Source organism: Rhea americana, unplaced genomic scaffold, assembly GCF_003343005.1.
Source record: "Rhea americana isolate MKP2758 unplaced genomic scaffold, rheAme1 scaffold_173, whole genome shotgun sequence".
NCBI classification, from domain to species: Eukaryota; Metazoa; Chordata; class Aves; order Rheiformes; family Rheidae; genus Rhea; species Rhea americana.
The window spans coordinates 1,598,258-1,614,467 of NW_028185850.1; the positions used below are offsets into that span (position 1 = coordinate 1,598,258).

Below are 16,210 nucleotides of genomic sequence, written 5' to 3' on the forward strand. Positions count from 1 at the left end.
GTGGGTTGTATTCACTATATAAAAACAGCTGTAAGGTAAGGTTATATCCGGGGCAATATCATGCCTGATAATGGTTGGATGTTTTTGAGAGTAAAGGAACAAGACAAACTTAATCCAGCAGCCTCAAAGATTTGTAGTTCAAAGACTTCCTCATCCAGGGGTAACATCTTTATGGTTAGTAGCCATGGATGCTTTTTTTTGAGTCTGCATAGTCATCCTCTGAGTGTGTATGAATACTTAGCTTCTGCAGYTTTGACTGTCAAAATAACCACAGGAGTTATTTCACAGCTTGTGAACTACTAGCTTCATTTGAAGGTCCTTACTTTACTTTTCTGTGTTAGAAGAAATGGTAAAAACTGTCAATGTACTCCTGCCCTTTGTTTCCTGTCTTGTCATTATTTGCCTGTGCAAGGACTTCCTCTCTTATCCCATGGCAATGTCGCTTCTTTAAAAGCTTTTGGTGAGGCAGCTTTGTCAAATACCTTTTGGAATCCGATTAGACTCAAGCCCATTCTACTACTTTCAGAAAAGTGTAACAGACTTGGTGAATTTGACTGTTCCCCAATAAAGTATATTGTATGTCCAATAATGCTCTTTAGCAGAATATCAACTAATTTGCCTGACGGAAACATCAGCCCTATCAGTTTGTAGCTCCCCGTACACTTCCTGCATTCAACTGTTTTATATTCAGATTCTTTAAAGTTTGTGGTGACTCATTACAGTTCATTTTGTTATTTGTYCTATAGTCTTTTCTGCACTAACCTAAGAAAGCCCTTCACTACAGATGTATTCGGATAGGGGAGACCCTTGAGTGGTGAGCCTCCACAAGCTCTTCCCCAGTGAACACACGAAATTTTTCCTGCACTAGTGTTAAGTGTTTCTTTTTCAGTCTGGTTATTTCTTGGTCCTGTGGACCAAGATACAGTGTTCTGCTTTGGACATGTTTGGAGAAGGACATTGTGCCTTTAACAAGTGCATGTCAAGGTTTGTTTCTTTTTTTTTTTTTTTTTTTTTTTTTTTTTTTTTTTTTTTTTTTTTTTTTTTTTTTTTTTTTTTTTTTTTTTTTTTTTTTTTTTATTTAACCTGTGAGTTTTCTCATCAGCTTTTTCAGTATGTTGTCCTATTCCTAATAGACTCCTTTATTTTGCTTTTTAACTCTTTTAACTATTTAGAACCTTTTTGAACACTAATATGCCATTGTTCCAAGTGCAGAAATTTCTCCTATGTAAATAGATTTCACATCTTCTGCAGAACATTTACTATTTTAGCTGTCTCTTTTAGTTTTTAACACAATGCTCTCTTTGTAAGTCGTTCTTAAAATTAATATAATCTTTACTAAATGTKTTCACTTTGTTATTGGAGGACTATTGAATCTAGCTATGTTACAACAAAACATCTGTTGTATAGTAACATTTTGAACTTGATCCTTAACTAATAGTCAGGATCAAGGTAAGTATGGTCTTCTTTCCAGCTTTTTCATGTCTAAAATATTTAGTTGTGGAATTGCATCTAATATGATATTTACTAAACTATATAGAGTAAATAAAATCTCCATGTATTTATGATTTTTCTACTATCACAGACTTCTGATCTCCCTCAATATGTTACATTCACCATCTTAGCCAAATATTCAGTGATGCAGTCTTTACGCTGGTTTTTTATTTAAGTTTGAAGTTTTAATCCATAGCAGTTCTGTTTGTTTATACAGTTATTTGATATATGATTCACTCTGAAGTTTTCTTTAACATATGGCAACACTCTTCTATCAGCGTGACGTAATGCATTTCCTGTATACTTTGCACCTCAGTATTGTAACATTTCAGAAACAATCGAGTTTCTGAAAATTACTCTTCTTTCATCACATAGTTCCATGTCTTGATTCCCACTCCAGAGACTTTTCATCTCGCTCTCCTTGTCTGCTAAAAAAATCCCTTTTGGACACCTTTTGCAACCTTATCCATCATGCTAATTCCCAAATTTCTTCCCTTCAGTCCAAATCATCATGCTTAGTTACAGCTGCACACAATACTTTGTTTCAAACTATCAAGAAAAGAAAATTGTCTATTTTTTGCAGTGATATAATGATTTTAACTAGGCATATAGCTTTTCCCCACAGAAATAAAATATTTACATTCTACTTGTATTGTGTAACTTTTCCTTGAGAGAAGAATAAAAAAATTTAAGCATTGTTAAGGTAGTTTCTGAGATATGTAGCCATTCACTTTGCCTCAAAAAATGAAAATAGGAGTTTCAGTCAATCAGGTGCTGGAAGCACAAGCCCCTAAGTAAGACTGTGCTGCAATTGCAGTATTTGAAGAGTAAGAAATGCAGTGATTCTTTCTCTCACCATTTGCAAAAGCCTCGTTTTAACTCTGCAGCCTGAGCTGCACTGCWGTCTGAGTGGTACAGTTAGAGCTAGCCTTAAATTTCATACTGAGTCCTCCCATCTCTTCCTCCACCTTTCCAACCTAGAAAGTGGCAAAGGGGTTACTAGATATCTGGTGTGGAAATGTGGGACTGTTAGAAAGTGGATAGATAAAAGAGATTCCAAAAAATGAGACATGACTAAATGTTTTTTCCCCATTTATGTTTCTAAACATTGCATTATGAGTTAAAGAATATTCTAACAAGCTAAAAGAGCTATAATTTTGAATTGCCCATTTTCAGTCCTCTGAAATTGGTTATAAAAGTGATTTGCCCGAAGTATGTTTTCTCACATATACCATTTGACATAATAGCAATATTATAGAGGGAATGTGGATTTTTTGCAAGTTAAAGCAGAGTATGAAAACCTCTTAGTATCAGTCACTTTCTTTCAAAATGAAGATGTGCTGTTAAAAAGCACTTCACATATGATGAAGTGGTTCCCATATCATCACTTTTCTATTTCTGATTTTATTAAATACTTTGACTGAAGGTTTTCATATATTCTGTGTTCAAGATATTATTTATAACAATGCAGTACTATTATTGTAGCTGAAAATCGGGTAGAATCAACAAGAGTAGTGCAAGTTTGAGGATCCAGGCAAAATGATTTATTTTGTGCTGAAGTATATAAGTATATATCTAATCATTCTTTTTTCTCTCCAGCTAGGTGTATGGTTTTCCTTGGGCTGTGCATACATTGCTTTAGAAGGCTACGAAGGTGCTGCCAAAGCATTTCAGCGCTGTGTGACATTGGAACCAGATGTATGTACATTTCAGCAAGAGACTGAGATGGCTTATCTAAAAGCAACAAGGATGTTTTCATTATAAACAAACAAAGCAATACTAAAAATCTTGTTTAAAACTTAGCCCTTTGAATAAATCAAACTTGCATAAAGGATATATTTTCCTCGTGAGGCATCATAAAAATACTTGCCCAATACTTAACAGTGTCCAAGTATGCGTGTGAATGTTAAAAAATGTTTAAGCATACAAGTCCTTTATGCTTGCATACATTGCTACAGCAGAGAGGAAAGGGAATGCGCAGACCATCAGTAGAGCTAGAGAGATGGATAAAACACTAAGCTAAAATGCTTAGTCCTCTAAGTAATCAAATTCTCCTGAAAAAATGTCAAATTAGTTGTGTTTGCAGGTAAATTTGTGACTAGTATAATTCATGAGCACAGGCAAAGTGGAGCTTGTCACCCAGTATTTCAGGATGTATGAGGGAAGTGTGTGCACAACATTGCAGTTGGAGTATGACTGCAGAGATTGCAGAAATGACAACTGGATTACCTCTTGGGAATGTACTGGCTATACTTTTTTGTCCAAAGACCTGACTGCCACTATGTTGCTGACATACAGTTGGTGTTACCTCCTTGGGRGCAGGTTTAGCTGAGTTGGTTAGAGTGTGGTGCTGCTAATGCCAAGGTCGCGGGTTCAGTCCCCGTATGGGCTATGCGGAGGGTCGGACTAGRTGATCTCCCCAGGTCCCTTCCARCCTTACCGTTCTATGATTCTATGTTACYGGCTACGTCTCTATGATACTTCACAGAAACAGTTTCTCATTCTTTTTGGAGGGGGGAAAATAATAAGAGAACAAACAAGGTGACACAATATTCTATTTTCTGTATTACTAAAACTAAAGAACTTATTTAAAAGAAAAGCAGATAAGCCTGTACTTACATGGAAGTTTTGCTTTGTTTTACATGTTGACATGATCTGTTTCAACACAGTAGATTAGTCCCAAGTGGGTACTGAAATTGTGTTCGCTTACCTGTCTGGCGCTCATACTTGCCTGTTTTTATACAAACAAGACAACTGACTTCTAGGTTAAGTAGTATTTATTATGCAAGTATAGGATGCTGAGCTGGCTCTTGGCTGTGGAGGTAAAACCTGTCCCTGTGCAACAATCTGCAACAATGCCCTGACTCTTTTCATGACTTAATGTGACTACTTAAATGACTATTTAAACTAAGCCTCAAAAAGGTTTCCCAACATGATTTAAATGCTCCATAGGCCTGAGAGTAGTCCTCAGCACAAGAGAGTATTTCACTGAAATACCCAGCTTGTGTTCTTTAAATTTATACTAGTGGCCACGTTGCTGACTTCAGTTGTGTGGCTTCAAATTACTAATCCCTTTCAGCTAAAACAGTTGATAAACACAGTTAGAATTGACCCTGTTAGTTTTGCCTGAAATGCATTAGATGCATTCAGATGATTTTCCTGCTAACAAAGYTATGTGGGTAAGTAAATTCCAGCTAGTGAGAAATGAGGAGCTGCTGGAAGCACTAACATCTCCAGCCATCCCAGCCAGATCCAGAAGAGATGCCTGTTTACAATTTAAACTGAAGGCAAGAGCTGGCATAGCATATTCCAACAAGAAGAGAGTTTAACGAACTGTTTATATTTCTGATTGTTGCTTTAATCAGTAATACTTATTCATATTTTAATTCAGTATTTTCTGTTTTAATGCAATATTTTGACTACATTGTAATATGTTAATGTGTGTTAATATGTGTAATCAGTGAAATTGATATAATAGTATTTTCATTTACATATTTTTTAATAAGTGTAATATAAGTAAATAATTTTAGGTGGTGGTTCTCCTTTTGTCATTACAGAATGCTGAGGCCTGGAACAATTTATCAACTGCATATATCAGATTAAAACAGAAGTAAGTACTCAAAAGGATTAGAAGATACAGTTTCCAAAATAAATAATTTGCTTTTTCTTCTTCTGACATTTAGTTTTTTGTTCTCATAATGCAGTTAGTTTATTTATCCTGATTCTCATCCCTTCAGTTCTCTCCCAGCTTGGATTATCTGATGATACTTGTTTCATTTTTTCAGGAAGCTTCCTTTTTTCGTAAGCTTTAAAAAAGTAGCAATTACTAAGCCTACACTTCTTTCTTGTTAAAAGTTTTAATTACATAGTACATATAGCCAGTGCCAAACATTCATAATGAAGTTGGAAACTTATTTGACTATGAAGTTAAAAAGATGTGTCCATYTGAAACAAAATATGTATTTAGATCTCTATCAATTCATACCACCTTAATTTCGGGAGATTTGAGGGAAAAACAGGCAGTTTATTTTTCATATCATGAAAGCAGATGGAGGTCTACACACATAATAGCTTGCTTCTTCTTTTCCCTGCAAATTAATATAAGAGGCTTTGACCTAAATGGACTGCCTTCTTATTTTTGTATCTCAGTTAATTGTAGTAAAAGAATACTTGAAAGAACTTAATGTTTCAGAAGAATTTTCACATTATAACCTGTCCCGAAAGAATGAAATAGTAGAATAAAATATTTTTTAAAAACCTTATCGATACAAAAAATTAAACTCCCTGTTTGAAAATCTGACATCAGTTTATGTGGTTATGCATTCAAGAGACAAACCAAAAGGTTGACAAAGAATGGTAAGCTTACATGAAAGGATAAACCAAAAACACACAAAGGAAACAGGTGGCAACTAATAAATCAAATCAAGAGATGYTTAGACATGATAACAGGAACAGGAGGGAAGAAAAAAATGAAGGTTAAAATGACTACTTAAACTAAAAAGAGTAAGAGAAATAAAGAGCTTGTTTTACCTTTCCAGAAGTTCCTTGTGTCTTCAGCAGTATCTTGAAGAGAATGCACAATTTAATTATCAAATCATACTATGTCTCATTTATTAATTTTTAAAGTTAGATGATTACACATTTATTCAGAAGTCATTCTCCTCATTTAAAGTTTCTTCCTCTTATCTTAGACTGCTTGTGAAAGATTCCTATTTCTTTTGCATAAAGTTCAAAGGATATGTTAAATGCTTAGTGGGGTGGCTTATACTTGGTTCATGGAAGTGTCTTTAATCAAAATCACCTTTCCAATTATCCATCTACTATGAGGCTGAGAAACTACTGAGTGATTAGTTTCACTTTATTGATTTAATTTTATTGCTATGATTTTACTCTTGTGATTTTARCATGATAAATGCATGCAAAACTTGCAACCTATTTGATATCATATCAAAAATAGTAAGAAGGAGAAACAGTTTTTTGAGTTTTTCTCCACATGAATCACATAGGATAGGAATATGTGTGCAAGGGATATTAAGTCAGTATTATATGCGTGAGTGTGGTCTGCCTTTGCTGGAGAATAGCTACTTCGAACTAATTGTGTAGTGATATATATAAAGACTCTATGATTTAGTTTAACCCACTTTGAAAACAATGGACATCTGTTGCATTATGAGCCCAAATCTCAGCTTATGCAATGCACACACCTTCAGTATATTTTGGGGACAGAGAAGTGGTGAGTGGAAATTTTTATTTTGCATGCCTACTTGCAAAACAAAAAAAAGRAAAATAGGAAAAAGGAAAAGAAGATAATAAAGTTAACTGTTTTCTTGTATTCTCTCATCACGATCAAGTTTTGCTCCTGCTRAGCTTTGAATTCAGACCCACTCAAGAGCTGTACATATATGTGAGGCTTAGTGCAGTCTCATACAGCAGACAAATACAAAATGCATAAGTCTTTRAAAAGTGTGCACAAACAACTTGCTGACACCCAAATGAAAGGTCTTTTGTTGCTTTGGAAGTTGGTTTGTTTTTTAACAGTCCACAAGTTATGTATATTCTTAAGTTCCTCAAGAAAAATTCATTGTGATAAAACCGGAGTCTGCTGTTTAGTTTACTCAGAGAATTTCTCTGGATGTTAGGAGGTCTTTGAAATCTAGGMGATCTCCTATTGCTCAGAACAAACTGGGACTGCCCTCTCTGTCTTTTGGGTGGAAGATGCAGACTACCAAGGCAGAGTGACACGGAGTACTGCCTAGGGTGTCCTGTTTGCATATTCATTGGTTTAACTGTTACTTTCGTTGAGGATACTCCATCATTAAGTGATTTACTACTTTATTAGCATAGCAACAGCAATGATTTGAGAAACAGGTTTTACATCCTATCCCCTTGGTGTCTTGTTTCCATTTCCTGGTTCCTTTTGATCAGCATCCACCCTCCTGGTAACTTATTAACTTCTTTGRGAAGATGGTGGAGATAGTACAGGCTAATCCTGAAGATGATGAAGAGCAGTTTTATACGCAGTTTCTCCAGGTGATTAAACTGTGTCCGTTAGCCAAAGTGTCTTCCAGCCTGTTAGAGAACTGTGGCAGATTCCAGCTTCCCTTGTAGCAAAATCTACAGAGGAAGAAGCAGGCATCTGTTGTTTTCTAATAAAACAAGTCAAAATCTGGGGCTAAAATCCCTTTACCAACACAGTTAATATTGGAGAAGACCCAACTGTTATTTGGTATGTTCCCTCAGCAGCAGCAAGCATGAGAATGTRTATGTGAGGGAGAGAAAAAGGGAGTGAATATGGGAAAATCTGCCCATGGACTATTCTGTCCCAGCTATTCCAAATGACCTGTTTTCTTTCAATAGTTTTATTCTCTTATTCAGCTCTATTCAGATGCTTAGTAACTCATTTTATACCCTGGGCTTAAGATTGACAGTTATTTATGTTTCTTTCCTGATCCAGCCAATTTCAAGCCTTTAATGGACAGATCCAATAGTTAGATATTCCCTTTTCCTGGCCGAGGTGCTTGCACTCTTGCACTCTTCTTTTTGAAACTCAACCAGCAATTTCTTTGAGTTGTCTTTCTTTACAGATAGCACTTCTAAGGACTTTTACTCAAGCAATAGAGCAAGTGAGCTGCAAATTTTAGTAAAGCGTTTTTATATGATATTTCTTAATAAGAGATTTCTTTTAAGAAGTCTCCCAAAAAGATTTTTACCAGATTGGGAAAACCCTGCTTCAGGCTTTCATTTAAATAAATATATTCCTTTGTGTCTTTTCCTAAGCTTCATGACTCTCCAGCTGAGAGTAAGCTTCAGGCTCTTAAAAAGAACCATATCATACTGTTCTCCAAAGAACCATATCATACTGTATTTCTAGCAAAGCTTTTAGCTTTTGACAGTACGTTTAAAGCTTTGGGCAGTAGAAAACTATAATTTACTTACTTGGATTTAAGATTGCTCCTTCTGCTTCCTCTGTGGCAATACTGGTTRCATGTCCTGCAGGAAGTCATACCTCCGTAAACTGGATGTCAGCTGCTTTCAGGTCGTGCATGTCATTTGGCCAAACTGTCGTATGCTCCTTACCGCAGAACACTATTACGTTTCTCCCTGGGAAACAGCATGGGAAACAGTTGCCTGCTGTGGATCCATGTGGACATGAGGAAGATGGTTACTGACTTTACAGCAACTTTAGAGATTCTACCTGCCTTTATTCCACCACATGCTCTCCTGGCACTGTGTGACAGTTCACTGGGCAGCAGCATTGGTAAAGGACCCTAATAGTGTTTGGGACCAGTAAAGCTCCAGAAAATACCAATACAGATAGCACAAATATAATCAATTTTCGTTTACTTTATTATATTATTTTGCCAAAATATAGTTAGGAGAGCTAATGTAGAGATTACCTGGAAACAGCCATAACACAGTATACTGATTGGTGAACTGATAGGAAGTAATTGCCAAAGGAGAAGAATGTATCAGTATTATAAATTATGAACCATAATTTTCGGTTGCACTGCTTTCTAAACAGATTTTTGAAATAGGCAGCTTTTTAGCTGATACAATACCAACTGATTTTAATATATTTATAGAATCTTTGTTTTCATTCTTCATTATTATTTAGAAACAAAGCATTTCGAACCCTTCAAGAAGCTCTCAAGTGCAACTACGAGCACTGGCAAATTTGGGAGAACTACCTTCTCACCAGTACAGATATTGGAGAGTTTTCAGAAGCAATTAAAGCTTATCACCGGCTCATGGACTTGAAAGAAAAGTACAAGGATACAGAGGTGGGAAAGTTTTCATTTTAGATTATTTCCTAAGTTCATTAAATGTTCTTATGTTATCAGTAATGCCAATGAAAGCTATGTAGGCAAGCCATTTAACTTTTTGAGATTTGAACTATGAGATTAAATATTTTAAATGGATAAAAACCAAAACCTTGCATCCACATTGCCTTTGTGGAAGGACAAATACGAACCTTGTTGTTTGAGGTCTGTTTTTAAATAAAACTTAATGCATAACCCCATCTTTCCACATTGTTCCAGCATATCTCAGTGTCAGAAATAGTAAAATATTTTATGTCTTAGAGCTTCCAGTGAAGGTAAGCCTTTCCCATACATCTGAAAATTCCACAAATGAGTCTTTGAAAGTGAGTTATGTTTCATGGGCTGAACGCAGTAAAGTGAGAAGATTGATTATAAATAATCTGGAACAAAGTAAAATAAAGGAGATATTTTCCTCATCTTCCACTGTAGTTCAGTTAAGTTCAGTTAACTTCTGTGTTTGTAAATGTAGCTGTGGATAAAATCCAAAAAACCTACTTTAACATCTTCAAATGAGATGTTACCTTACCTAAAGTAAGGTCCTGGTCCAGGCCGGCTAATTGAAGGAGACTTGTTTGTTCTATGTTTTAGTGAAAATAGCTGGATGAATCAGAAAGGCAAGCCAAAGAATCCCTTATGCAGAGCAGTAAAACATCTCCAAAAGCCTTTTCAAAATCCATGGATCTGGTCAAGCTGCTTGGGAGCTCTTAGGAAGGTTGTCTGTAGTACCACAGTAAAAGCACCCATCTGCAGCTGGCCGTTGATTCAAGGAGTATAAGTTCCTTTATTTTTTTAATTTTTATCTCATAAGATGATTAAATTTAGCTTTTCTGGGTCTTGGGAGATTAAGTTAAGTGATAAGGACATTGAACAGATAAAATTACTTATTGTTGTGAAAATATCTTGTTTGTTCTTGGATTTTTAAAAACCTTTTTTCGGATTACTTTGAACAACAAGTTGTACATGAGTACACTACTAACAGCTACTAAAAAGCCCTCCATGAACAGGATAGCATTCTACGTGAATAAAATTTTTTAGCATTGATATGGCTGAACATTAAAAGGCCTCCCTTAAACTTGCTTTGTGCTAGGTGCCTGTGGAAAACATAGTCCTCTCTGGTAGTCTCCATGGTAAATATTAGCAGGTTTGATGCCTATAGGATTGTTGTATCAGATGACCTGTGTTTGTTCATGGTACCTCTTGTAGTTTTGTAGTTCATTGGCTTTTTTAATGTTGTGGTTTTGTTTTTTGGTTTTTTTTATGAGCAACAGTAGACTACCTCTAGCATTGCTTTCATCAGATTGATACCTGAGCAGGAGCTGACCAGTTTGCTCCATTTATGTGTCATTTTACGTATTTTGAGATAATATATACTGCTTAAAGTGTGCTTTGTCAAATTTCATGCAACATAGTCAATTAAAAAGTTTGGGGATATTGTTTCAGCTAAATTTCTATTTTTGTTTTATAATTCTCTTTCTGTCTTGTTCCTACATAGCTTTTAAAAATACATTATCAATTTTACACAGAAGTACAGATATGTATTTAAAAATTTTTAATKGCATCTCAACTAACTTTGTTTCCTGTTACCTAAAGTGCTTTCTGGGTTTTGTCATAACTTCTAATACTATTTGCTCAATAGGACAWTTTTTTTGGTTGGCTAAAAGCCAACCTGAGAGCCTAATTAAAGAATTTCAAAAAGACTTCAATCAATAGCCTTACAAGGAAGAGAAGAATACTCTCTTAGGAAGGAAAAAAAAAACATATAAAACTAAAAGCTTCTGGTGAGGTTCCTTACAAAGCTCACTGTTAATTTCTGAGCTTCTCCTATTTGCCAATTGGCATATTTTAAATGGAGATACTCTGTGATCCTCTTGTGCATTTATAATTTAACTAATTATGATCATGGATAAGCAGAAACATGTTATCTCTCTTTTCACGCAACACAGTATGATCTTCCTTCAGGTTATATTTAGTAGCTGTGGTCATCATAGGTCTTAGTTTATGGACTACCAAGGTTGAAGGCGTTGTAGCAAGCAAGGCTGTAGGAATTTAAAAATCCAGAAGAATAAATATGCATAGCAGTGGAAGAAAATGGCTGAATCATTGATTCCAGTTCTTTGTGAAAACAGAAAATTAGCGAGGGACCTTCACATACCAATCACTTCTAGCATAATAATTACTACAAGATTACCCTTGGGAGACTGAATACATCAAACAACCAGTGTGCAGTTGATTGTGATTTGAAATGTTCCTGGTTTACGTAATTACATGAGATTTTTATTTCAATATAGTATCCAGTCATATTTTTAAACCATCATTAAGATATTCATATCTTCATTTCTGATTTCAGTCATTGCTATCTTTTTTTATTCTAGTTAGAGTACAGAATGCAGTTTTGGGAAACTTTGCTTCAGAGCTATTCTAGTTATTTAATGATGTCATCCTTTTGGCAAAAAGTTCTGAGATCAAGATATTACAAGGCTGAATATATGTATATACAGATTCTGCAGAAAGAACTTGAAAAAGGAAATATTTCAGTTATTTTCACATATAAATTAAATAGCTGTACACTTACATGTGACATGATTTAAGTGTCATGAAGTGATACATGCGATTATAGGCTTCTTCATTTTAGCATTGTTATTAAATGGCTGTGTTTTTAAAAGTTCACTAACTTACCTTTTTTCCTGCATAGCTGCTAAGTCCTAGTTTTATTATAAGAATGTTTACATTTTCAACATCAAAACTTCAGTGTGTTAACGTAGAACAATATTTAGAGACAATCTTGATGATGATACTCAAATTGTAACGTTATTGTAGACAGAAGAAAGACATTGGCTCTTTTTCTTGTCTGCCCTATTAGATAATAAAATGAAAACAAAACATTTTAAAAATTTCCAATTTCCATATTCCTTTTTATTGTCATGACTTACTGAGAAATAGACCTTGCAAACTTTCGATACAGATGTTATGCAATAAAGGGTAAAGGCTCATTGAATTACCCGTAGCAACTGGCAAGTTTTGATAGTCACAGCTTACAGTTTCAGCTAATAGATCAGTCATGGTTCACTTAACGGACTGGAAGAGAAAGCCTTAACTGGTATAATGTCAGTTTAGCCTCTGAATTATTAGTCTGAGGCTATAAATATACCCAAGAGATTTCTGCAACTGCTAATCACACAACTTCGCACCACATGCATGCTTTTGGAGGCAAGCAACCTTCTTTACTTGTAGTGTTACTGCTCCAAGAATAACAAAAGTTATTTTGTGGGTGGAAAAGGTGTTTTGCTACACTGCTTTCAGAAACCAGATCTTTATCCTGTACTGTCAATGAATATGAATCCAAAAGTATGGATAAATGTCTCCTCTCTACCARTGCTATATTCTCTAGTAGCTAACATAAAGGCTTTCTGTTACCCTTTCCATCCTGTGTTATCCTCATTTCAGCAGACTGTTTGYAATAAAAGGTTGCAAGGTATTTCGAAGTAATTTTGAGGATAAGARAGTAGGACCTTCAGGAAGCTTCTTTCTTGTAAGTAGCTCACTACTGCCAATTGTCTTTATTATAAACTTTAATTTGGGAAGGGAGATCTCATAGATTGCAGATTTGACGTTTTAGACCTGATATCTGAGGGTTCTTTTTTTACATGAGCTCTCTCAAGTTTGATTAGCATTAATGAAGCTTTTAAAAATGTTTTGGTCAAGTGCATTTTTAAATGAAATGAGCTGTTTGGAGAACAGCAACTGTGGAATGAAGATTAACTGAGAGCAATCATGACATTTAAAAGTGGTTCCATTTGTTTCTGTCAAGGGTTTGTAGCTTGATGGGTTTTGTTTAGATTTTTAGTAAACACATGTTATTCACGAAAGCAAAGGAGGAAGAAGAATGCAGATAACATGACATGTTAAACACGAATTCTCTTCACAGTGGTCATATGGGGCACAGTTCATTAGAAGAGGCATAAAGAAAAAAAATAGTTTTCTTGGGATAGTTTAGTGTATATGGCAATTTAAAATCTCTCAAAGAAATGAATTAAAGCTTAACACTTAAAGCAATGCTCTAATCATGGAAAGCTTGCTTAGACTGCTCGTATTTTTTGATGATTAGTACAATTCACATGCAATTCTAAGTAGCATTATCTAACAACTAGGCACAGCCAAGTAGCGTTAATGTTTCATTAGTATTTAATGGACCATTTAATCCAGGCTTTCATACTGGTTTTATTTTAACTGCTGTAATGCTAATGCTTTAGATGATGAATTATGAAAAAAAAAAGATTATGATGAGAGTGTAAGCAAAGCCTGAACTTTATGGGAATGAAGGTTATTTTTCAGTAGCTAAATTCTACTGACTGAAGAAACTTTTCATGTGTAGGTAAAATGTCAGCTATAAAACTCCTAAGAGCTACAGGTGATATTCACCTGAACTAACTTCTAGGACTTTGAGATGCAATTTTCTTACTATCGACTGAGAAATTGATTGAGGAGTCGCACGTACATTAATGGAACGCCCAAGACTACTTTTAGTTCCTTTTCAGAATAGAACATATTTAAATATGTCTTCATTCACTTATTTTATAATGTTTAGAATGGTGCGATAATAACAGAAATGCCAATACTTGCTGGTATTTTTGTAGCAAATAATTATAGAATACCTTTTTTTATTTCCTAATGCTGGGTTTTAATCYCTGAAATTACAAAACACAAATGCAGTATGAATTTCCAAACTTGTGGACAAGTAATAATTGATCATCTTTTCYATCATCTTGAGTGAAAAGTTGAGCCTTTCTTTTATAAGAATGGAAAGGGAAAAAATGCCTGCTTTGTCGTATTATTTTTATAAAGTTATACACAAAGYTTTGAGGGGAAGGGGGTTGTTTGCTTAGCTAATATTTGAATGTTTCTGCTACTATAGTTTCATATGAATTTTGAAAAGAAACTGGAGGCAAGTAACTTTTTTTTACTTTTATTCTTCTGTTAATTACATAGATATACTTCATAAGACCATTAGCCATTCTTAATTAATTGTTATTAGCCAAGGGTTTACCATGTTTGGTAGAACTCAGTAAACGATTCTTGGGATGTATGGTAATTGAGTTATTCTGTAGAAGAAAAGTTGTATTAGGAGCATGATGTATCACAAATACTAAAAATAGTATGTTTTTATTTTAAGTGTAATATGCTTTGCTACTGTGATAAATTTTGCATTATTTTCTGCCACTAAGCTGCMTCTTAGCTTGTTAGGATGCAGCTGTGTCCTACTTTTATTAGAATAGTAGTGGTTATAGGGTATTCATAAATAATCTTTGAAAAATTTTTATTAATGTCTTATTATTAATATTGCTATTTATGTGATTTCATTGAAAATATTAATATCACATGAACGAAAGTGTTGAAGTGTGTACTAAGGTTGCCAAATCAGTCTTAGAAGTTAGGAAGTACCAGCGTGGAGGCTGCTTATACATCWTTTATTTGCTCATCTTGAGTGCTAGCTGTACAAGACTACCATTTTGTTTTATCATCAGTCTCCCCTTCTCATGCACTACACAGGACAGTTAGTTCTCATTTAATAAGCCACAGCCGGTATGAGTTTTATTTGAATTCACCATATGTTCCCATGTCTTAATCCATCTACATTTGCTATTTCTTATTTTACTGATAAGGAACTGAAGCACAATGAAACTATCTTCTGATTCTAAGTATTCAGTTTGGAGTCTTGAAGACATGAAGATCGGTGGTGGTCGGTTTGGGGTTTTCTGTTTGTTTGTTTTTTCTGGGAGTCTTGGCGATATGTAGCATTTCATATATGGAAATCACAACTCCCACTGAGTTCACCAGCAGCTGCAAGTACTYGGAGTTTCTGCAGGTCAGATCCCACATTCTCAAGCCAGTGGCTCAGAAAATAAGGCCATTGAATGAGTACTTGTATAAAGGTTGATTTAAGTGACTTGACTAGTCATTTATCAYGAGAATTTTCCAGAGTAGTATTCAGTTGCCTCCCAGTTTCCCATCTCATGCACTACACCTTTCAATTTCTGCAGTTAATGAAATAGAGGTCCTATAAACAAGTGTCTTCCATTGTCTAAATGTAATCAAGTTCCAGCTGTATACTGACCTTTCTTATGAGCAGATTATAAGGTGAAAATATCATTGTGATACTGCCACAAGTTCCAGTTATCTTTCTGTAGTCTCTTTCACGCTAGCCTGCCAGGCTAACTCCTCCTTAGCTCCTACCTTCACCAACAACAGAATCTTTTGGATGATGCTTCAATGAGTTGAATTATTCCCATAATGTATTTCACTGTAAACTCTGTATTTGTCATATGGTACTACATTTGTGTTTTAATGAATCATTAATAGCAAATATTACAGATATCAAGATGCTCAGATATCAAGATGCTCATTTTACTTACTGATGTTGATTCGAGTCGAAATGAAAGCTCTTTCCCGCTGCTTTTGCAAGGTGCTGGCTATTCTGGTGAGGGCAGTAGTGGATGGAATGGCTGATCGGGCTGGAGAAGTGGTGAGTGGACTGAAGGGGAAGTTGCAAGAGCTCTTGGGCAGAGTGACTTCACGAGTGACAAATGATGGGGAGATCTGGAGACTTTACGCCCGACTCTATGGAAGTGGACAGAATGATAGTGATGAAGATATTGAAAAGGTAAATATATTGTGAAGTTTAAGTTTTCATGGCTACAAGCTTACATCAGAAGCCTTATGTTCTCTAATGTACTAAATACTGTAGTAAGACATGCATGCTTCTCTTTCAGACATGCTTTGCTTTAGTGTTTGTATATGCTTAATTTCTGCTGTTTCCACAGCACACAAATGTTTGTACTTGTTAAGAGGAGCAAGATGTTTCATGTCAGTTTCTGTCGTGTTTTTTTTTTTTTTTTTTTTTT

The 16,210-nt window shown here is 35.0% G+C and overlaps 1 protein-coding gene across 1 annotated transcript in view; it reads left to right on the plus strand.

The window, feature by feature from the left end:
- Nucleotides 1-16,210, plus strand: part of TTC27 (tetratricopeptide repeat domain 27) — a 140,345-nt gene that overhangs the window by 116,115 nt on the left and 8,020 nt on the right. The window contains exons 14-17 of the mRNA XM_085301181.1: nt 3,091-3,189; nt 5,049-5,101; nt 9,107-9,272; nt 15,772-15,969. Of these exons, the coding sequence (XP_085157307.1) occupies nt 3,091-3,189; nt 5,049-5,101; nt 9,107-9,272; nt 15,772-15,969 (516 nt within the window). The remainder of the gene's footprint in view (nt 1-3,090; nt 3,190-5,048; nt 5,102-9,106; nt 9,273-15,771; nt 15,970-16,210) is intronic.